The 19,359-nt window shown below is 43.8% G+C and overlaps 1 protein-coding gene across 1 annotated transcript in view; it reads right to left on the reverse strand.

Moving 5' to 3' along the window:
- Nfx1 (nuclear transcription factor, X-box binding 1) overlaps positions 1 to 19,359 on the reverse strand; it is a 44,067-nt gene that overhangs the window by 7,804 nt on the left and 16,904 nt on the right. The window contains exons 6-14 of the mRNA XM_032905028.1: positions 17,044 to 17,115; positions 15,944 to 16,083; positions 14,212 to 14,311; positions 13,897 to 14,114; positions 8,850 to 8,947; positions 6,050 to 6,080; positions 2,910 to 2,989; positions 1,234 to 1,342; positions 725 to 844 (exon numbers count right to left, since the gene is read on the reverse strand). Coding sequence (XP_032760919.1) covers positions 725 to 844; positions 1,234 to 1,342; positions 2,910 to 2,989; positions 6,050 to 6,080; positions 8,850 to 8,947; positions 13,897 to 14,114; positions 14,212 to 14,311; positions 15,944 to 16,083; positions 17,044 to 17,115 — 968 coding nt within the window. The remainder of the gene's footprint in view (positions 1 to 724; positions 845 to 1,233; positions 1,343 to 2,909; positions 2,990 to 6,049; positions 6,081 to 8,849; positions 8,948 to 13,896; positions 14,115 to 14,211; positions 14,312 to 15,943; positions 16,084 to 17,043; positions 17,116 to 19,359) is intronic.

The raw sequence follows: 19,359 nt of genomic DNA on the forward strand, positions 1-19,359 counted from the left end.
TCCAGTTCCAGAGGATCTGACACCAATTCTGGCCTCTACACTCATATCACACACACACACACACACACACACACACACACACACACACACACACACACACAGTTAAAAATAAATCTTTTAAAAAGTACCATAAAAATGACATAACATCAATCTTTTGAGCTTATATTTTTGTGTAATTTAATATTTAATATTGCTTCTCTAAACAAAAACCAAGTCCAATAATTTTTTGCTATATTATTATTTACTTGTTCTCTCTCACTGTGTGTGTGTGTGTGTGTGTGTGTGTGTGTGTGTGTGTGCGCGAGAGCACGCATGCATGTAAGAGTGTATGTGGCACGGCACGTGTGTGGAGGTCAGAGGACAACTCAGGAGTTGCTTTTCTCTTTCCACCACAAGAGACAAGGAAAGCAAACTCAGGTGATCACCTTTACCTGCTGACCTAGCTCACCGGCTTTAACTAGGTTATCTTTAATTAACACAACATTTCATCTTTAAAACTATGTTCAATTTTGAAATATGCATCAAACATAGAGGCAGCAAAGGAAGAGAATTCTCTGAAAGACAAGAAGCTAGGGTTCCTTCCCAACTGTTGGACGTGCCTGCTGCGACACTGGAACCTAAGAGACGAGCACGCTGCCGAGCCAGCGGGCTGGAGCACCCTGCACAGCACCACCTAAGTCTAGATGAGAGCAAGCCGTGAGGTGTGGTGACTGTAGTGACTCACCTGGATGGTCACATTCATGGATCCTCGCACAGGTCTGGGTACACTCAGGAGGCCTAGTCCCACAGGGAACTGGTGGGTAGATCACAGAGGCGCCACAATGGCAGGTTAATTCATCAAAGCCTGTGGGAAAAGATGAAACAAGCCTTTGTGAGTTTGTACACAGATGTACATACAATGACATGCACAGATATGTATGTATTTATTTGTTCCTGGACCTTCATTATCGTAATGCATTTTGGTGTCTGTCTGAAATGTTAACACTTAGTTCAGTAATCCATATTAATCTAAGCAAACCAATGGCTCAAAGTTTCTAGGAAACTTTTGTTTCATTTTTAGTCAGGGCCACTCTATGTAGCTCTGGTGCATGTAGTCCTGGAATTCATTATGTAGACCAGGTTAACCTCAAACCGACAAAGATCTGCCTGCCTCTGTCCCCAAGGGCTGGGAATGAAGCCATGTGGGGCTACGAGCAGCTCCAGAAACTCTAAGTCCATGGCGAAGGCACTCACTGGCTTGCCAGCAGGTCTGACAGTTCCCTCGGTGACAAGGTTCTTCACACCGATGAAGGCCACAACGGAGTTTCCTCCCACAAATCAAAGGACACTTGTGCTCCTTGTCCTAGAGGAAAGATCTCTATTTGTTAGCACTGTTTTCTCCACTTTACAAACAGAATAAAGACCAGCTGTGCACATTTAAGGAGGAAAGTTTGTGTGAGAAGGGCCTCAGAACCATCATCAGGAAGGGGAGCAGGGGCAACAGGAGCTCCAAGACTGAGCAGAGCACTCGCTGTAGCTGGACACTGGGCGGGCCTCACTGCACGATCTCTGCTTTGGTCTGAGTTTTCCAATAATCAGAGGAAGTCTAGGCTTCCAAACACTGACTTATCAAAACACAATATTTACCATCCCTCTTCATTTTGTTAAGAAAAACCTTTTTTCTTTCATATTAAACTTGTAAGGGTACATGTGCGTGTGTGAATGTGTGCAGATTCCAGAGGCCAACCTTAATATTTTCTGCCTCCTTTGAGATAGGGTCTCTCATTAACCTGGAGTTCACCAACTAGGTTAGAATGGCTGGCCAGCAAGCTCCAAGGATTCTCCTGTCTGTCCCCTAGCACTAGAATTCAAACTCATACCACCATGCCCAACATTTTTTAAAAAAGATTTATTTCATGTGCATTGGTATTCTATCTGCATGTATATCACCTAGAACTGGAGTTAGACAGTTGTGAGCTGCCATGTCGGTGCTGGGAATTGAACCAGGGTCCTCTAAAAGAGCAGTCAGTGCTCCTAACCACTGAGCCACCTCTCTAGGCCCCATGCCAAGCAGGTCCTCATGCTTGTGAGGCAAGAACTTTACTATCTCCCTAGCTGCAAAATAGAAAATTTAAAGGGAAATACTGTGTCAAGTGTCATGGTGCATGCCTTTACTTGGTATTCTGCACTTGGGAGGCAGAGGCAGAGGCAGAGGCAGAGGCAGAGGCAGAGGCAGAGGCAGAGGCAGAGGCAGAGGCAGAGGCAGAGGCAGAGGCAGAGGCAGAGGCAGAGGCAGAGGCAGAGGCAGGTGGATCTGAGTTAAAGGCAAGGCTGGCCTACAAGGCAAGTTTTAGGTAGGTCAGCTATGGCAACAGATGGAGAATCTATATTTAAAAACAAACCCAGAAACCCATTCTGGCTTCTGATCGGGCCCAATGAGTGCCTGAATTGCTCAAATTGCTAAGTGCACACCAGTCTGTGCTGGGGCAAAAGTCACTGCAAAGGACCGTTCTCATCTTCAGCTGTCTTGGGAGCCGTCTCACGAGGACAGACTGGTTGCCAGCTCCCATGTTAGACTGCCCACAGCTGCCTAAATTCCAGTTCCAGAGAGAGCTAACACTTCTAGCTCCTGCAGGTCCCTGCACTGGCATCTAAGTATACCTCCTCACTGACCAACACATATCCACAAAATTAAAAAAACAAAAGAAATCAAATCGTCTCAGGGATAGGGCCTTCTCTGTGTAAGTTGACGGCACAGAAAGCCTAACGAGGCAGTGTCTGCTCAACGTGTGTGTGTGCGGACTGGCAGAGCTCTCCGATTGCCGCTTAGGGGCCCTCCCATTATTTCTAAATCTGACTCACATTCCAGAGGGCCGAGGCTTCCAAATGGATGGCATCAGATGACACCAACAAATGCTAAGTCCACTTACCACACAGCAGATCTCGTTACATTTATGCCGCCCACACAATCGCTTCTTGTTACACCGCTTGTCACACATGAATGTAGCATCTATTAGAGCCAATTAAAGAAAAAAATAAACATGCAAAAGATGTAAACACTCATTTAACTCACATTTAAGTGAATATAGGCTAAATATAAATGTAATTAATATAAATAAATGATGAAAATGCTTTTAAAATATTACTTTTACCTGTGAAAACAGAAAACCAAAGCTGATTAATACATAGTATGGGTGAGAGTGTAGAGAAAAGGTGTAATCATTTTTTGCAGATGGAGTACATATATATACTCAACAAAAATTCAAGTTTGCTCTGGAGAAGCACTCAGGGGCAGGCAGCCTAGGCAGCCCGCTCAAGGCCTAAGTGCGCCCTGGCACCAACACGAAAAGAAGATGGTATGTAGTTCTGTTTTATGTGTGCTCTCTAAGGTAATTAGAAGACTAGGCCAGCTTAGCATTACAGCACTGCTCTAGAATGTGTGAGGCCATGGGTTCAATCCCCACCAAAAAGAAGTGGGAGCAGGAGGAGGCCAGGACACCTAAGGCACACTCAAAAGGCAGGGAACACAAACTCAAGAAAACAAAAGGCTTTTGTGTATGAAACTGAAGAACACCATAAAAAGATGGCAGACACCTTACAGAACAGAAACATTTATAAATTACATACCTCAAAAGCATCCAAGATTCCGACATATATTACAAATTGACAACAGAAAGAACAACCCCGCTTTTAAAGAGTACAAAGACTTAGTGATCTTTCCCCCAGAAGACATACAAGTGGCCACAGAAAGGAAAATCAACCCACATCACATCCAGTTCTGACAGCTACAGGGTCTTTGCTGGTTTGTTTGGGTTTTTTGGCCACTATGTATCCCTGCTTGGGCTAGAACTTGCACAAACCAAGTTTATGTGTGTAACCCCAGGCTTAGGTTTAGGCAAGAGGATCAGAAGCTGGAGGCTATTCTTAGATCCATAGTGAGTTCTCCGCCAGCCCTGGACATGGGAGAACTTGTCTCCTAAAAGAACAACAACAAAACCCAGCATCGGGTGTTGCTCAAACTTACAGTCACAGCTCTGAAATAAAAGGCCGAGACAAGAAGAGCAGCACATGTTTAAGGCTAGCATGGGCTACAAATAGTGAATGGTAGACTAGCCTAGGCTACAAGTGAGATCTTGACTCAAAAATAAATAAAATCAAAAAAGTTTAAAAGTTACTTAAATGAAAACTTGTTTAAAAACCAGGGAAAGTGGTACATGCCTACAATTCCAGCATTCTGCAGGGGGCTGGGAGGATCAGAAATTCAAGTACATCTCTGACTATATAGGCCAGTTTGAATATAGAAACCCTGGCTCAAAAAGAAAAAAAGGTCATGTGTAAGTTTTATAGAGCATTATTCATAGTAGCCAAAAGGTAGAAATCCCCTAAATAGGCATTGGCTAACGAATGGAGAAAAAATGATGAGTGAAATAGACCAAGACACACACTGAGCAGTAACTCATACGTAACAATCCAGAGGGTCGGAACACTGGCAGGAGTCCGTTCTACAGGAAGGCTGAATGAGGGCTGTGAGGGTGAGAAGCACTGGGTCTCTTTTGGGATAAAGAAGCCATTTTGGCATAGACAGGGTGATGTTAAATAATCCTTCAAGTGTATTGAATGCCACTGAGCTGTATGCTCTAAACTGGCTAATTCCGTGGGGTGAACTTCACCACTTTCAGTTTCTTCTGTTGTTACAGAACCATCCTAGACACTGCTCTCCTCCCAACTACACAAAACAGATACACTGTACATACTGTCATCTCAAACTTCTCCAAAACCACTTCTAGGGTGACTCAGACAAGACAGAGACTGGCAGGTAGTGTGGGGGATCAGGATCAAAGGCTAAGGAAGACTCCCATAGTCCTACCAGGCACCAAGGGGTCAAGCATCAAGAGCAAAAAAATAAATCCAGCCTCATGTGTACCACACCTTAGAACATTTTCAAAGCTATTGACAGGTAGAGTAAAACATGCCTGTAGTCCTGGCAACCAGGCCAGGCTTGTGTGAAAACAATCCCCAAAGGGGGTGTGTGTGTGTGTGTGTGTGTGTGTGTGTGTGTGTGTGTGTGTGTGCTACATGTGTGACTGTGCCTAAGGAAGTCAGAAGAGTAGTGTCTGAGATTCCCTGGAATTGGAGTTACAGACGGTTGTGAGTCCCTGTGTAGGAACTGAGAACCAAACCCAGGTCCTCTAAAAGAGCAGCCAGTACTGCTGAGCCACCTCTCCAGCCCTTGCCTTTCAGTTAGTTCTTTTTAAGGTCTCCCTGAACACGGGTCCCAGTGTTCCTAGCCAGGCTGGAAGCTAGAACCTGTAGCCACTTGGAGACAGGAGTACATGTGGACAGTACCCGGCTTATTAGCATAACTCTTGTTCTCATGACCACACACTAAGTCATCTTTAAGATGACTTTAAAAAATCATCTTTGTGTTTGACACAGTATGTGTGCTGGAGGTCACAGACAACTTTCAGGAGTCTGTTCTCTCTCTTCACCTGTCTGGGCAGGTATTTTGTTGTATCTGTAGCTTTAAGAGACTCTAGACCGAGCTGAGCCTTGAGTGTCTAGCCAGTCCTCGTGTCTGTACTTCCCATCGTGCAGAGGAATGGTGGGCTACACACATCTGCTCATGTGGGGCTAGGACTGAGCTCCGGCCATCAGGCTTGAGTAGCTTTGATCAGCTGAGAAATCTCAGCCTCGTACTGATTTCAAAGTAGGCAACAATGCAGGGTAATGCGGGCAGGCCTGAAAGTGCTGTTAGAAGCTCAAATCCTCAGCTGCCCTGCCTCTACTTCCGGACTTCTGGGACTGTAGGCACGCACCACCACACCAGGTTTGATTTACTTCTAAAATGTATTTCTAAGTAAGCTGCACACATAAGTGTATTTAGCTCAATTTTTAAAAAGACAAATCTACTAACTAGAATTCAATGGATGATTTCTTTCCTTCTTTTACCATAAAAATTATAAATGTAATGAACAAATTTTAAATATTTCTTCACTGTATTTTGACAGACACATTAAGTATTTTATGAATACACATTCCAGAAATCCCCGTGTGCCCCTTATAGTCATACCTTCACTTTTAAGACTGGTACATGGGAGCTCCTGAGAAGAAAAAGAAACAGAAGCTGCTTTAGGAGTAACTAATGACCTCTGCAGAAGAATACAGAATAACACGTTAGTCATCCATGGGTTAGTCATCCCAACCATGTCAGTGTGCTTCTCTCACAAGACTCCAGTTTCCTGACTTTTCATGCAATACAATTCCAATATAATTCCAACAATCTTTGTGGTCTGGTCTTGAAACCCAGAGCAGATCAGGAATTATCAAGTCTGAAAAGAAAGGGGTTCCTGAAGGCATCAAAACATGATTTCCTGACCAGGGCACAGACAGAAAAACCATGACAAGCAGATGTGAGAATGGAAAATGGAAGATGAGCCCTTACCTATGGAAGCCTCCACTCGGGAGGCAGGGTCAGGACAATGGATTCTAGGTGAGACTGTCTCAAAAAATTACCTCATTAAAAACATAGAAGTTTAATTTTTAAAAACTGAAAGTAGGTAATAATTTGCCATCATTTAACCTAAGGGAAAACACATATCCTGAAAATATTACAACCAAGAAGACAAGCAGGCCTTTGGACCGTGGAACTCTATGACAATGGTTTCAACCCTGTAAGAGGAGCCTCACAGGCCTACCACATGCCATTTGCTGAGGCATGATCATGTGGAAAGTGTGTGGTGAGGATGATGTATGGGGAACTGAATGAGTTATAAGGTGTCAGGAGCCTGGCTGCCTAGACGCTGCACTGGGCTCACTTTGTAAAAATGGTTCTAATTTACAGACTTGTCAATTGCAAATAAATGTGACGCGGTGTAAGAAACTAAATCTTTTTTAGCTGGGTGTGTGCCTATAATCTCAGCACTCTGGAGGCTGAGGCAGGCTTTGAATTCAAGGCTAGCCTGGGCAGTACTGTGAGGTACAGTGTGGGTTACATACTGAGACCCTGTCTCAAAAGAACAAAATATAAACCAATAAGAAGGAAAAAAAAGAAAAAAGAAAAAAAAAATGAAAACAACACTTGTCCAAATTTGCTTTCACCCCACTAAAAGAAGCATTTTGTGAAACAACCATGTAGCCAGCACCCAGGAGATAGGCAAGCCTGTGAAACAAGAAGGCCAGCCTGGCCTCACAAAGAAACCATGTCTCAAAAATCGAAACAAAAAAATAAAAACCCATGGGGTTAAATGGTGGGGCAATGATATCAGTTTTCTGAGATAACTTTTAACTTGTCAAAAGGGTTTATAGAGTTCACACCAACTAGAAAGAGTTGCAAAATTTCACTTACAGAGCTTTTGAAGAACACACTCCCTGCATGGGTTAGTAAGCATGGGGACAGCGTGCATGGAGCAAGGAAGCAGACTTGGGGTTGCTGGAGAGAAATGCAAGCACACAGAAGTTATCTGTAGCTTGTTCTGACCCCACTTGCAACTCTCCTTCCAAACTCACCAAGCACCTCTGGTCCTTACAAAATTGGTGATTTTTAAATCACAACATCTCAAAGCCCTGTTCTTTTCTTGGTTCTAAGTCTAAGCTCCAGCCTTACACCATAAGCACATGTTTTATCACTAAGCCACACTCCCAACTCCTTCAGTCATCAATCCTGCACTTACAGAGAGGGCTATAGCCACACGTGCTGTGGCTTTCAGTAAAAATACCCCATAAGATTCACACAACTGCCATCATAATAAATTATGCTGTTTTCTTTGTTCTTTTATTTTGAAGCTTATCCATTAAACTGATCATATCCTCAAAACAATTTGGGAATCAGTTGTTGCTTAGGCCTTACCTACTTTACAAAAAGCATCAACTGTTAAAGTCTGTCTTCGTCCTAGCCTATGTCTTTAGAGGAAGTCCTGACAGTACTGAAATGAGGTCCTGGTAGACAGCAGGACAGATCATTACTTAGAAGGCTCCGTCCCAAGACATCCACATAAGACTTAGTGCGTCTTCTGGTTACAAACAGAAACGGACATTAAAGCCCACTCCAGCTCGATGGTCAGATGTCTAGTCACACTACCTAGGGCTGAAGTTAGAGCCTCAATTCTGGCTTCTGCACACGGCTCTCAAGAGGTACTGTTGTTACTGTTGTTAGTCGAATGCCACTATTTGTCTAGGGCTTGTGTCAACTGGGTAGTCTAAGCATATAACAGAAGCAGGCTGGCCACACTGGACAGTTTTAGGCTTCAGGCTTTGGTCCCAGCAGCCACCGAAGTCAGGAGAGGCTGAGACTGGCTTTGCAGGTAGTCCATCATACCAGGATGACAATACATGTTCTAAACACCCAGGCTTTTGTGAGCCTTCCTGGCTGGAATAGTCTCTACATCTTATCACACACAGATACCGAGAAGGTCATGGAGGAGGGTCAAATGGAGCTTCACATCAGATCCTCTCTTGGGTTCTTTCCTACATGTTTCCTTTACTGACTAGTTCTAATCTGTGACCTTTCTAGCAACCATAACTTCGAGTTTTCAATGAACTCAGTCTACCAAATTATCACACTGTGAGTGGTCCTGGGGCCCACTGGCCTTCAGCTCAGATGAGAAGTAAGTGGTCATGTTGGCTACGTTAGCAGATGCCTAAACTCTCAAGTGAGGAGTTTTGTAGGCTGCATCCATTTCCCATGTGGCTTAATCATAGTAGTGCTGTCTTCCTTCACCTCTGTACTTGGGGTAAGAGACCCTCCAGACTCTCTGTTGGGGGGATTCAGTGAATCCTACGCTGGAGTAAAGCTGGATTATTTGTGATCCTCCTTTCCCACAACTACCACTTTAAAGGCAAAGGATGAGGTGACTGACAGTTTCCGGACTCACCTTTGTTCTGAAGGAGCATCTGCAGGAAATAACTGATGTTCGAGAGCACGGCCCACAGTCTCCCTCATGGCAGAGCTTTTCACAGGTGTGGATGAAATCTTCAATACAAAGGAGAGAGCTGGGAGTGACTGCACTGACTGCTATTCCCAAGTTCACTACCAACCCTTGTCTTCCCCAGCTTCCCTCCACCCAGTAGGCTGGCACTTCCAGAGTCTGTGTCAGCCACTGGAATATGCTTTGGCAAGCACATTGCCTGCTGAGGCAAAGCACAGACTTTCCAACCTTCCCAAGTCTCTGCAGTGCACTCAGATCTTGCTAACACTTAATTGTGGATGCCTTCGATACAACGCTCTGGGCTCTGAAAGTTATCTGGGGATCACAGACAATTCTGAAGGTATAATCCATAATTTCATAATAGCCACGAACAGCCTGCACTCACCTGGTAGATAACTGGATTTAGGAAAATACTTTTTGAAATAGGGGATTATTATGTATCCCAGGATGGCCTCAAAGTCATAATCGTCCTGCCCCTTGGCCTGCGTGCTGGGATTACAGGTATGCACCACCACACCAGTCCAGGATAAGTCGTCTTCCAGAGGCTCACGGAAGGACGAGAGTTGTTTTCATGTTTGCAGTGCTGTATACTTCCAGTTCACACCAGTATCTTGCTTATATTAATTTTTTACTAGTTTATATTTATCCTATTTATCAAGCCAGGTATAGTGGCACAAGTGAAGCAGGCAGATCTCTGACTTTGAGGCTAGCCTGGGCTAGAGAGTAAGCTCTAGGACAGTCAGAGCTACACAGTGAGATCCTGTCACAAGACAAGCCAATTAATTTATATCTATCATTGTGTGTGATATGTACACATGCCATAGTGCATGTATAGACCTAGTTGTCCTTGAACTTACAGAAACCCTGCCTGCTTCCTGAGTGCTGGGAATAAAAGTGTGTGACGCTATTTTGTTTGTGTGTATGCATACAATGTTTGGGGACAACTTGCAAGAGTAAGTTCTCTCCTTTAACCAAGTGGGTCCCCAGGACTGAACACAAGTCATCAGGTTTGGCAATAACACTTTTAAACATTGAGCCATCTCAGTATTATCAATATGTTTTTAAAATCAATTAGAAAAAAAACCCTTTTATTTGTTTTGAAGACATGGTGTCATGTAGTCCAGGCTGGTCTGAAAAATACTAAGTAGGTGAAAGACAAGGCTAGAGCCTGTGATTGGACAGTAGATGAGAAGGATGAGCTGAGTCTTGAAGAGGCGGGAAAGACAGGAGAGAGAAGGAAGATGGAGGAAGAGAAGGATGACCCAGATTTGTATGGCTTTAAATAGCCACAGGTAGCTATGGATATCATATAAGGGATAATTACTAGAGGACAATTTGTCCAATCTAAGTGGGCAGCTTATAGCAATATCAATTGGCTCTGAGTTCTTTGGGCATTTTGTGGGTTGAGAATTTACTGATATAAATCTGACTGATAAATTATAAGCCTCTAGAGTTTTGATTTTACTGGATTTGTGACAGCTAACTGTGAGATGGGCAAGGGCTAGTCATGGGGGGGTGGGGTGGAGACAGCCACCAGGCCAGAGAGTAGCCAGGTGCCTCTTTTTTAAAATTTAACACAACAGGTGGCGCCCAACATGGGGCAAGAATCCACTAGGTGTCAAAACGTCAGAAATCCGCAGAATGTGACATTTAATGTTATTTATCATTTGTTGAGACATATCTGCTCCTAACAGCTCCCCTTTCATGGAACTGAGCATCTACCTACAAGTGAGGTTATACATGGTGGCAAGGTAGCCACTGGGCAGAAATTGCCTATTTCTTCTACAGATCTATGCTGTTCATGAGAGGCCACAAGATACAGGATAAAATAGCTTAGTTCTGCTGAGACAGAATAAGGTAGTCCTTATTAATTCCTGTTTCACAAGGTCTGTCAGACGATCCTGGGCCAGAAGGCTGAAGACTGATGATCCAATGTGTTGCTAACAGGGAACTGTATAGGTAGGCAGCTGTCTCTACAACTTGTCTCAGTTTTAGAAGTTGTGTTAGGCTTTGTATATTTTCAGATATATTAGTCATTTTTGGATTTCTGATGGGGTTGAAAGACTAGTTATAGTCTCATAGCCAACCCCAGCTATTTAGCATTAGAAAACATATTTAATTAGATAGTTTTCAGATAGTATACAAGCTAGCCAGGACATAACATATGGCTTAAGACTTTCTTAGGATAGATAACAGAGTGTTCTATTTAGTTGAAAAAAAAAAAAAAAAAAAGATGGACTGGGTGTTAGGTGTATTTTGTACTTTATAAATTACAGCATGGTTAATAGTTATGCTAAATTTATATCTGAGGAACTAGAAGTGGTGGTTCACACCTTTAATCCCAGCACTTGGGAGGCAGAGACAGGTAGATTTCTGTGAGCTCAAGGCCAGCCTGGACTATAGAGCAAGTTCCAGAACAGTGAGTGCTACACAGAGAAACCCTATATCAAAAGACAAAGGAATGAGGAGCCAAGTTTAGATACCCAACAACTACCTAAGAAGCTAGGCTGTGCCAGACGGTCTGCCAAAACAACAAAGTTCATCGGAGGAGTCTGTCTCAAAATAAAAAATAAAGTATATAGTGATGGTGAAGAGAACTGAAGCTGACCTCTGTCCTCTACACCTGCATGCAAGAAATGTGTTATTAATTGCAAAATGCAAGTTAAATTAAACATGACACAATGGCATTTAGGGAAAATCAAAAGCTGACTCTTTGTAGTGTGAGCACATAGCATGTAACACACGAGACCGTATACAAAGCTCTATAGCACGATCTGTGGACTAGAAAGAAGGGGTAGGTGGACACTGACTCAATTTCCTTCCATATAGCTCTGTAATGTTTGAAAATTTTATTTAGAATATATTGTATTTCATTCTAAACCATTTCTTTAAAATTAGTGAAAGTTAAAAACCAAAGGAAATAAATACAGAGCCAGCTGCTAGAGGCTGGAGTTGTAGCTCAGCAGCAGAGCCTGGGCAGACACTGAGCCCCAGGGTAATATCTGCCATAGCACTGCAGATGTTCCCTCATGAGCCCTGGATGCGGCTGCTCCGAGGCCTGACCACACAGGTCTCTAGTCTCCTGTACTAGTCTCCTTCCATTACTCATCTCACTGTTAGTTTTTCTTCTATTGCCTACAGAACAGCCAAGCCTCAGGAAAGGGCTTCTGGTCTGCATTGTGAAACCATTATAAAGCAAAGCTATGCCCCTCCATAAAGGGTAGATTTGATCATCTTTCTTTATATAGAAGTCATTTGGTCTTTATTTCACACACAAAGTTCAAGGTTAGCCTGTACTATGTAAGACTATATCCAAACCAAACCAAAGAAAAACCCTAAAAATAATAATAAATAAAACAGAACAAGGAATGCATTTCTTCTCTATACACATTTTAAATTAGACTGAGGAAAAAAGATTAAGTAGGGTACTCCATGGATTTCCGCTGGTGCTTAAAAGAAACGGGAAACCTCACTTTTACTAAAATGAAACTGAACCAAGCGTGTCTACCTTTCCTTACGAAGATGCATCGTTAGTCAGTGGGATTCTTCCTTCGCTGCCCACTTTATTTTTCTAAAGTTACCCTTCATTAACACTCACTCAGTGGAGAAGCCAGCAAGTAACTGCAAAGCTAAACTGGTGCTTGCCTCAAAGACCAAGTCACACTCACAACTCAAGTTACTGAGTCAATAGGTGGTCCATGTCTGTAATCCTGCCATGCAGAGGCTGAGGCAAGACGACAGGCTGACAGGGGCTGGTTGAATTACATAGTGATTCCAGGCCAGCCTGAACTACACACAAGATCCTGTCTCAGAAAACAAAACAGTGCGACAGCCCTGTAATAAACAAAACTCACAATATTATTTTATATCTAATGCCAATGAAAATTTCTATATCCAAATGACCAAAAGCCATAAAAGGAAGAAGCAAGGCATCATTAGATATCAGAAGGTGGCCGCACTAAAAATATTGACAAGAATAAGCAACAAGAGCCAAGGCTACAAATTACCTTAATAAACAACAAAAAGCCTCAGAAATAAAATCCTGTAATAATAAAGCCTGTAATAAAATCCAAACTGCACACGCACAGGGGCAGAGCAGAGAACTTGTGAAACCTCAGTGGGCCCCAAGCCTTCCTTCAGTCAGTGTAACAGGTCCACAAGAAAGACGACTACGGAATCAACAACGCAAAAGAAATCTGTTACCATCTGTAAAAGTAATATGATCTGGGTCTGGTCTGGTAGCTCATATCTGTCATCCCAGTTCGGGAGAGGCTGAGTTAGGAAGACAGCCACCAATTTAATGCCAGGCCGAACTACAAAGTACTAGTTTTTCCAGGGCTGCATAGTTAGAGCCTGACTTGAAGGAAAGGTTTAGAAAAGTCTTTATCCAGCCCAAATGATGTTCAGAGCACCCTCCCCAGCTACAGGGAGGGGCTTAGCTAGAAGCATTCTCTGAATGCTTGACTGGTTGAAACTGTCACACTTGGAACTTCAGTTCTTAAATATCTCAGCCAGGGCTGTTTTTGCATGTTCCTATTACAAAATACGACATTTAAACACTTGTGGAATGTTAGATTAGTAAAAGTCTACACGGTGTTCGTATTAGAGGAGGCTGCTAAGAGAACTGACAGTGTTGCTGACAAAACCGGAGAGATGACTTGGGAATCTATATTTTCACAAGTATAGTTTGAGTAAAAGAAAAAAGTACCTATCCAGATCTAAGTGTTACATTTATAAGAACCTCTGCTCTTATGAGTGGCATTTAATATTACTTGGTGAAAGTGTCATTTCTCCTAAACACTTACATTTTTAAAAAAATAAATCTTTTTAATTTTTATTTCATGTGTATGTCTGTGTATTACAGACAGCTGTGAGCCACCATGTTGGTGACTGATGGAACCTGGATCCTCTGAAAGAACAGCCAGTGCTCTTAGTCACCGAACCATCCCTTCATCTCCAACATTTAAAAAGTAAACTTAAGTCAACTAGTTACCTGAGGACCCACAGGACAAGGGTTTGCCACACACTTTTCCACAGGAAGGAACAGGATCCATGCACGTCTTCCGACCATTACTTCCATGTTCCAGCAACTGGCTGAGAGGTGTTTGGCCGCAAGGGCAATATCGCACCAAATGGGGGAGCCTTGGGCAAGGCTGACAGGGCTGAGGGTGGCAAACCTGAGAACAGGTATGGCTCCCACATTTCAAGTCCCTATTAAGAAAAACAACAATTAATTGCATAACTGTGACACAGTAGAGCTTTAATCTAAAAAAACTTTAATCTAAAAGCAAAAATTGGAAACCCTTACTTGCCACATATCTTTAAACAGCTGAAGTCCCCAAATCCATCAGACTTGCCCACATCGGTTCCACACAACACATCTCGGGAGGTGCTGCCACAGTAGCACACTTGAGGACACAATTTAAAAGACAAATCAATAACCTACCCATACTTTAAAAATATCCCCAACAACGTATAAATGTTCACTGGCATGGATCAGACATGATGCAAAAATTAATGTCTATATGGCAGCTCTCCAACCCATCTAAGAGCTTTACATGGGAATAAGCAAAGTTCTGCCCCTCTGTAGTATCTCTTCGTGCTGCTGCAGGTATCTGGTAAACAGATTACCTCAAAGTCAGAAGCACCCGATTTGGTATATAAGGCAATGGTGGAAGAGTATGCACTGTGACGCTCCTCCGTATGCCACAGGGTGCCTGATGCTAAGCTGGTAGATGTAGCAGAGGGTTGACACCTAGATGCCCACCATCACTTCAACACAAGTAAAACAGACTTGATAGTGTTCACATAAAATGCTTCCAAAAAGGTCCCTGCTATTGAAAAAAAATCTTATAATTTTCATTAAATTACATAATTTTCTGATATCACTTTACATTTTTTCACAATGGATATTTATCACAAATTAATCTATACACGTATACCTTGCCCATATGATAAATGGTGACCAAGAGTAAAAACTGAACTGAATCACTGTTTAACTTATTAAATGGTATCTTCTTTCTAAGGGCAACTTAGGTTATCTACTGTCCCAGAAAATCAACATCAGAATAGATGTAATGAGTTCAAGAACAGACTGGTTTAATAGCAAGTTCTAGGCATGACAGGGAGGGTTTTATAGTGAGAACCTTTAATAAAAATCATATCCATAAAATAGTATATTAAACAGAACCAAAAACAACTTCAGGAACACAGTAAGAGGAGAACCTCAAGTGACTGAGACATAAGCTTTTTACATCTTAAAAATAAGCACCCAGTGCTGGAGAGACGGCTCAGTGGTTAAGAGCCCTGGCTGCTCTCACCAAGAATCTAGGCTCAACTCCTTAGCACCCATGTGGTGGCTCGAAACTGCTTCTAACTCCGGTTTCATGCACCTGATGTTTTCTTTGGCCTCCTTGGGCACTAAAGCATGTACAGTACATATCCTGGCCCACCCACACGTATGTAGGCAAAACATTCACACTCGTTAAAAAAAAAGGGGGGGGCGTGCTGTCTTCGAATAAGGATACACACATCTCTATCCACTGTGCCTCTAACGCTCAAATCTCATTAAGCGGTGTGGTATGTGTTGGTGAGCTAATAGACAGGGAACAGAGTCCTTTGGAACCAATGAACTGGTGAACGAGCTCTGGCAGCCAGGAGCTTCTGAGAGCGGCCTGTTCTTGGCTGAGCTGTTTTTTCCCCTTTTCGTTTCTTCTATTCTGAGGCAGGGTCTGGCTGGGTCATAACATACACATGCTTAATTTCACAAGTTTGCTTCTGACTATGCTGAGGTTGAACAGTTGTCCAAAGTGACCTCGGTATCAGTTTATACACCTGTCACCATTGTATGAACAGGCTAGCCGGGCTAACATTTGGTTTCTAGTCTTTCATTTTAGACACCCTAGCAAGTGTAAATAGATGTCTCATTGTGGACTTGGTTTTGATCCCTGTTCCTTGGGCTCTCCCTGGAGTGCAGGCTTTTGTGAAGCAGGTTTGTTGTAATATAACATATAGAATATAACATAGTGCTAACCACTTACCCTGGTTCAATATGATCCGGCAAGGCTGGCACTGACCCGCATGGCACAGCTCAGCACAGCGGTGCTGACCACAGTTCAAAATATTCTCACACACATTAGAACAGTGGACTGAGACAGGCTGACCACAGCGAACCGTGTGCCTATAAAGACAGACACAAATTCGTCATTCTCAGTGAAGCCCAAGCCTCACACCCAGTAGACATTTCTCTTGACTCTGTGCTCTCTAACTTGTTCTAAATGTTTCCTTCGAATTTTTTTTTTTTAATTTTTTTTCTTTTTTTCGGAGCTGGGGACTGAACCCAGGGCCTTGCGCTTGCTAGGCAAGCGCTCTACCACTGAGCTAAATCTCCAACCCCCCTTCGAAGTTTTAATTAATTCTGTGTAGACACGCTTGAAAACAGGTGTGCAGGTAGCCATGGAGGCCAGAGATGTCATGTCCCCTGGAGCTGGAGTGACCAGCTCTTTTGAGCTGCCCAACATGGGTCCTGTGAGTGGAATGCAGGTCCTTTTCAACAGTTGTGCACTTTTAATCACTGAGCGATCTCACCGGATCCTCCTACCACTTTTATTTCAATATTCTCCTACCTCTTCTTCCTTTGTTCCTACTTTCTACTCTGCCTTTCTCTCTTTGCCGTTTTCTAATCAGTGGTAAACAAAAGCTAGCTCTGAAAATTTGTCCTAGTCCACTGAGCAGCATGCGGGAGGGAAAGAACCCTGGAAGGATGATCAAATCTGGTTCTTCTGTCACGCTGCCTGGAGCTGCCTGTCCTCTAACAACCAGGAAAGAAAGGAGTCAATGTGTGCCCAGATCTGTTACACTCAGACCAGAGGCACCACAGTATTTTCCTGGGATCATACATGTTCATACTGCATACAGCCATAATTCTTAACAGGACAGGAGACAGGCCTCTGATTCTTGCTTGTTCCTGATTTTGCTGGCTTATCTTTTCATCTCCAGAGATCCTGGAGCCAAGGCCCCAGTCGTAGCAGGGGATGACAGTATTTATACCTACTATCTGCTTACTAATCCTTTATGTTAGACACTTACAAGGAAGTCACACATATGAAAAATGACTTCTACAGTCCAATTCTAATTTTACCTGGTCCGTCCACATTCACATGTTTTAGTTGTAAAAGCAGGGCAGGGTGGGCAGGGTCCAGGATGGCAGAGACTGAGGAAAAGAAGGAAAGAAAGCTGCAATGAATAAAGCACTTCCATGTACTAAAGCTAAGCCAAAGCTAGCTCAGCTGTGTTCTACTGTGAATAAATATAGCAACGGGAGAGCCAAACTCTGTTGTAAACTGGACACAACAGGGAAGAGGAAACCTCAATCGGAGAACTGTTTTCATCAGACTGTCCTGTGGGCATGTCTGGGGACACCACCTTAAGTGGTAATGATGGGAAAGGCCCTAACCCACTGTGGGTGGTATTACCCAGCAGGTGGTCCTGGATGTATAAGAAAGCTGCCTGAATATTAGTGCACGAAGAAAGTTTGTATGCAGAGTTTCTCCTGGCCTCTGCTTCAATTTCTGCCTCCAGGTTCCTGCTTCCACTCTTTCCCTGCCTTCCTTTGATGATAGGTTCTGATCCAGAAGATATAATAAACCCTTTTAGTTTATTATCCCAGTTAATTAAACATGGTCAGTTTTTTAATCACAGCAACAAAAGCAAATTAAGACAGGTAACAAATAAGTCTCCATTGGAGGACTGTCTTTAAGAACAACTTTATCTCTAAAAAGAGGAGACAGCATAGAATGCCAGTGCCAAGGAGGTAGAGGCAGGTGGGTCCTTGCACATTTGAGGTCAGACTGGGCTACATAATGAGTCTTAGGCCAGCTCGTCACATAGGAAGACAGATTAAAAAAAAAATCAAGAATATTTTTATGCAGAAAAAGTTGACAGTATTATCTCAGAATAGAATAATCATTTTAGAAAAAAGAAAAGTAAAACCCTACTCAAAATATTGGTTTTGTTTGAATTTGACAAAGATGACTCATGAAAATATATGGCCTCCGTCCAACTTGGTATGTGTGTACCTCTTAGTAGGACAGCACTTACTGACTTGTGGAAGACCCTGGGTAGGGAGTCTCAGAAGGAGGGAGGGAGGAGGGAGGGAGGGAGGGGAGGGAGGAAGGGAGAGAGGAAGGGAGGAAGGGAGGAGGAGGGAAGGGAGGGAGGAAGGGAAGGAAGGGAGGGAGGGAGGAAGGGAGGGAGGAAGGGAGGAGGGAGGGAGGGAGGGAGGGAGGGAGGGAGGGAAGGAGGGAAGTAGGAGGGAGGGAGGGAGGAGGGAGGAAGGGAGGTAGGGAGGGAGGGAGGGAGGGAGGAAGGGAGGAAGGGAGGGAGGGAGGAGGGAGGAAGGGAGGAAGGGAGGGAGGAAGGGCGGAAGGGAGGAAGGGAGGGAGGGAGGGAGGAAGGGAGGAGGGAGGGAGGGAGGGAGGTAGGAAGGGAGGAAGGGAAGGGAGGGAGGGAGGAGGGGAGGGAGGAAGGAAGGGAGGGAGGAGGGGGGAGGAAGGGAGGAGGGAGGGAGGAGGAGGGAAGGAGGAGGAGGAGGAAGGAGGAGGAGGAGGAAGGAGAGGAGGAGGAGGAGGAAGAAAAGGGGGAGGAGGAGGAAAGGGGGAAGAAGAGGAGGAGGGAGGGGAGGAGGAGGGAGGGGGGGAGGAAGGAGGTTCACAGGAAGGGATGGAGCCACAGTGCTCACATCTACCAAGACCATGAGAAGTACAGACAACCAGGCCCTGGGCTGAACGCGGTTACAGTGCAAAGAGGGCAAGCGCAGGGACAGTATGCCAGTAAGCCACGGGGGCAGATGAGTGGTGTATAATTCCAACACAGGGGCAAGAGGCTGTGGGAAAACTGAGCTTAGTGATGTCTCTACTAGAACTAGACATCTGACAGAATGCTGTATAGAAGCTAGAACAAGAAAAAAATTAAATTTTAGTATTTCAGGTAAATATTGCCTTCATGGAAAACTGTCAATTATAGACTGGTTAAGAAATTCTACTGAACAAAAATATTTTTGGAAGTTAAGAAAAAATTACATTATTGTGTGTGTGTGTGTGTGTGTTTGGGAGAGTCAGTTCTCTTCATTCACCATGTAGATCCCAGTGTTGGCAGCAAGCACCTTACCCATAAGTCATCTCACTTAACCCTATTTCTGGGATATTACAAATTGTGGAGGGGTGATTTCTGCTGAGAACAGCAGCTCACAACCAGCACCGAGGAAGCTGAGGTCTGAGGATAACAGAGTGGCTGACAGCAGCTAGGGCTATAGCATGAAACCCCATCTCAAAACACAGAACAAATAAGACAGGGCGTAGCAAGGTGCCCACTCCGAGTCTGCTCACCCGCTGCCTTTCACTTCTAGAGCCCATGTAAAGGTGGAGGCACAGTATGACTGCATGCATGCTCCTCTGGC

Source organism: Rattus rattus, chromosome 1 (genome assembly GCF_011064425.1).
Source record: "Rattus rattus isolate New Zealand chromosome 1, Rrattus_CSIRO_v1, whole genome shotgun sequence".
Classification (NCBI taxonomy): domain Eukaryota; kingdom Metazoa; phylum Chordata; class Mammalia; order Rodentia; family Muridae; genus Rattus; species Rattus rattus.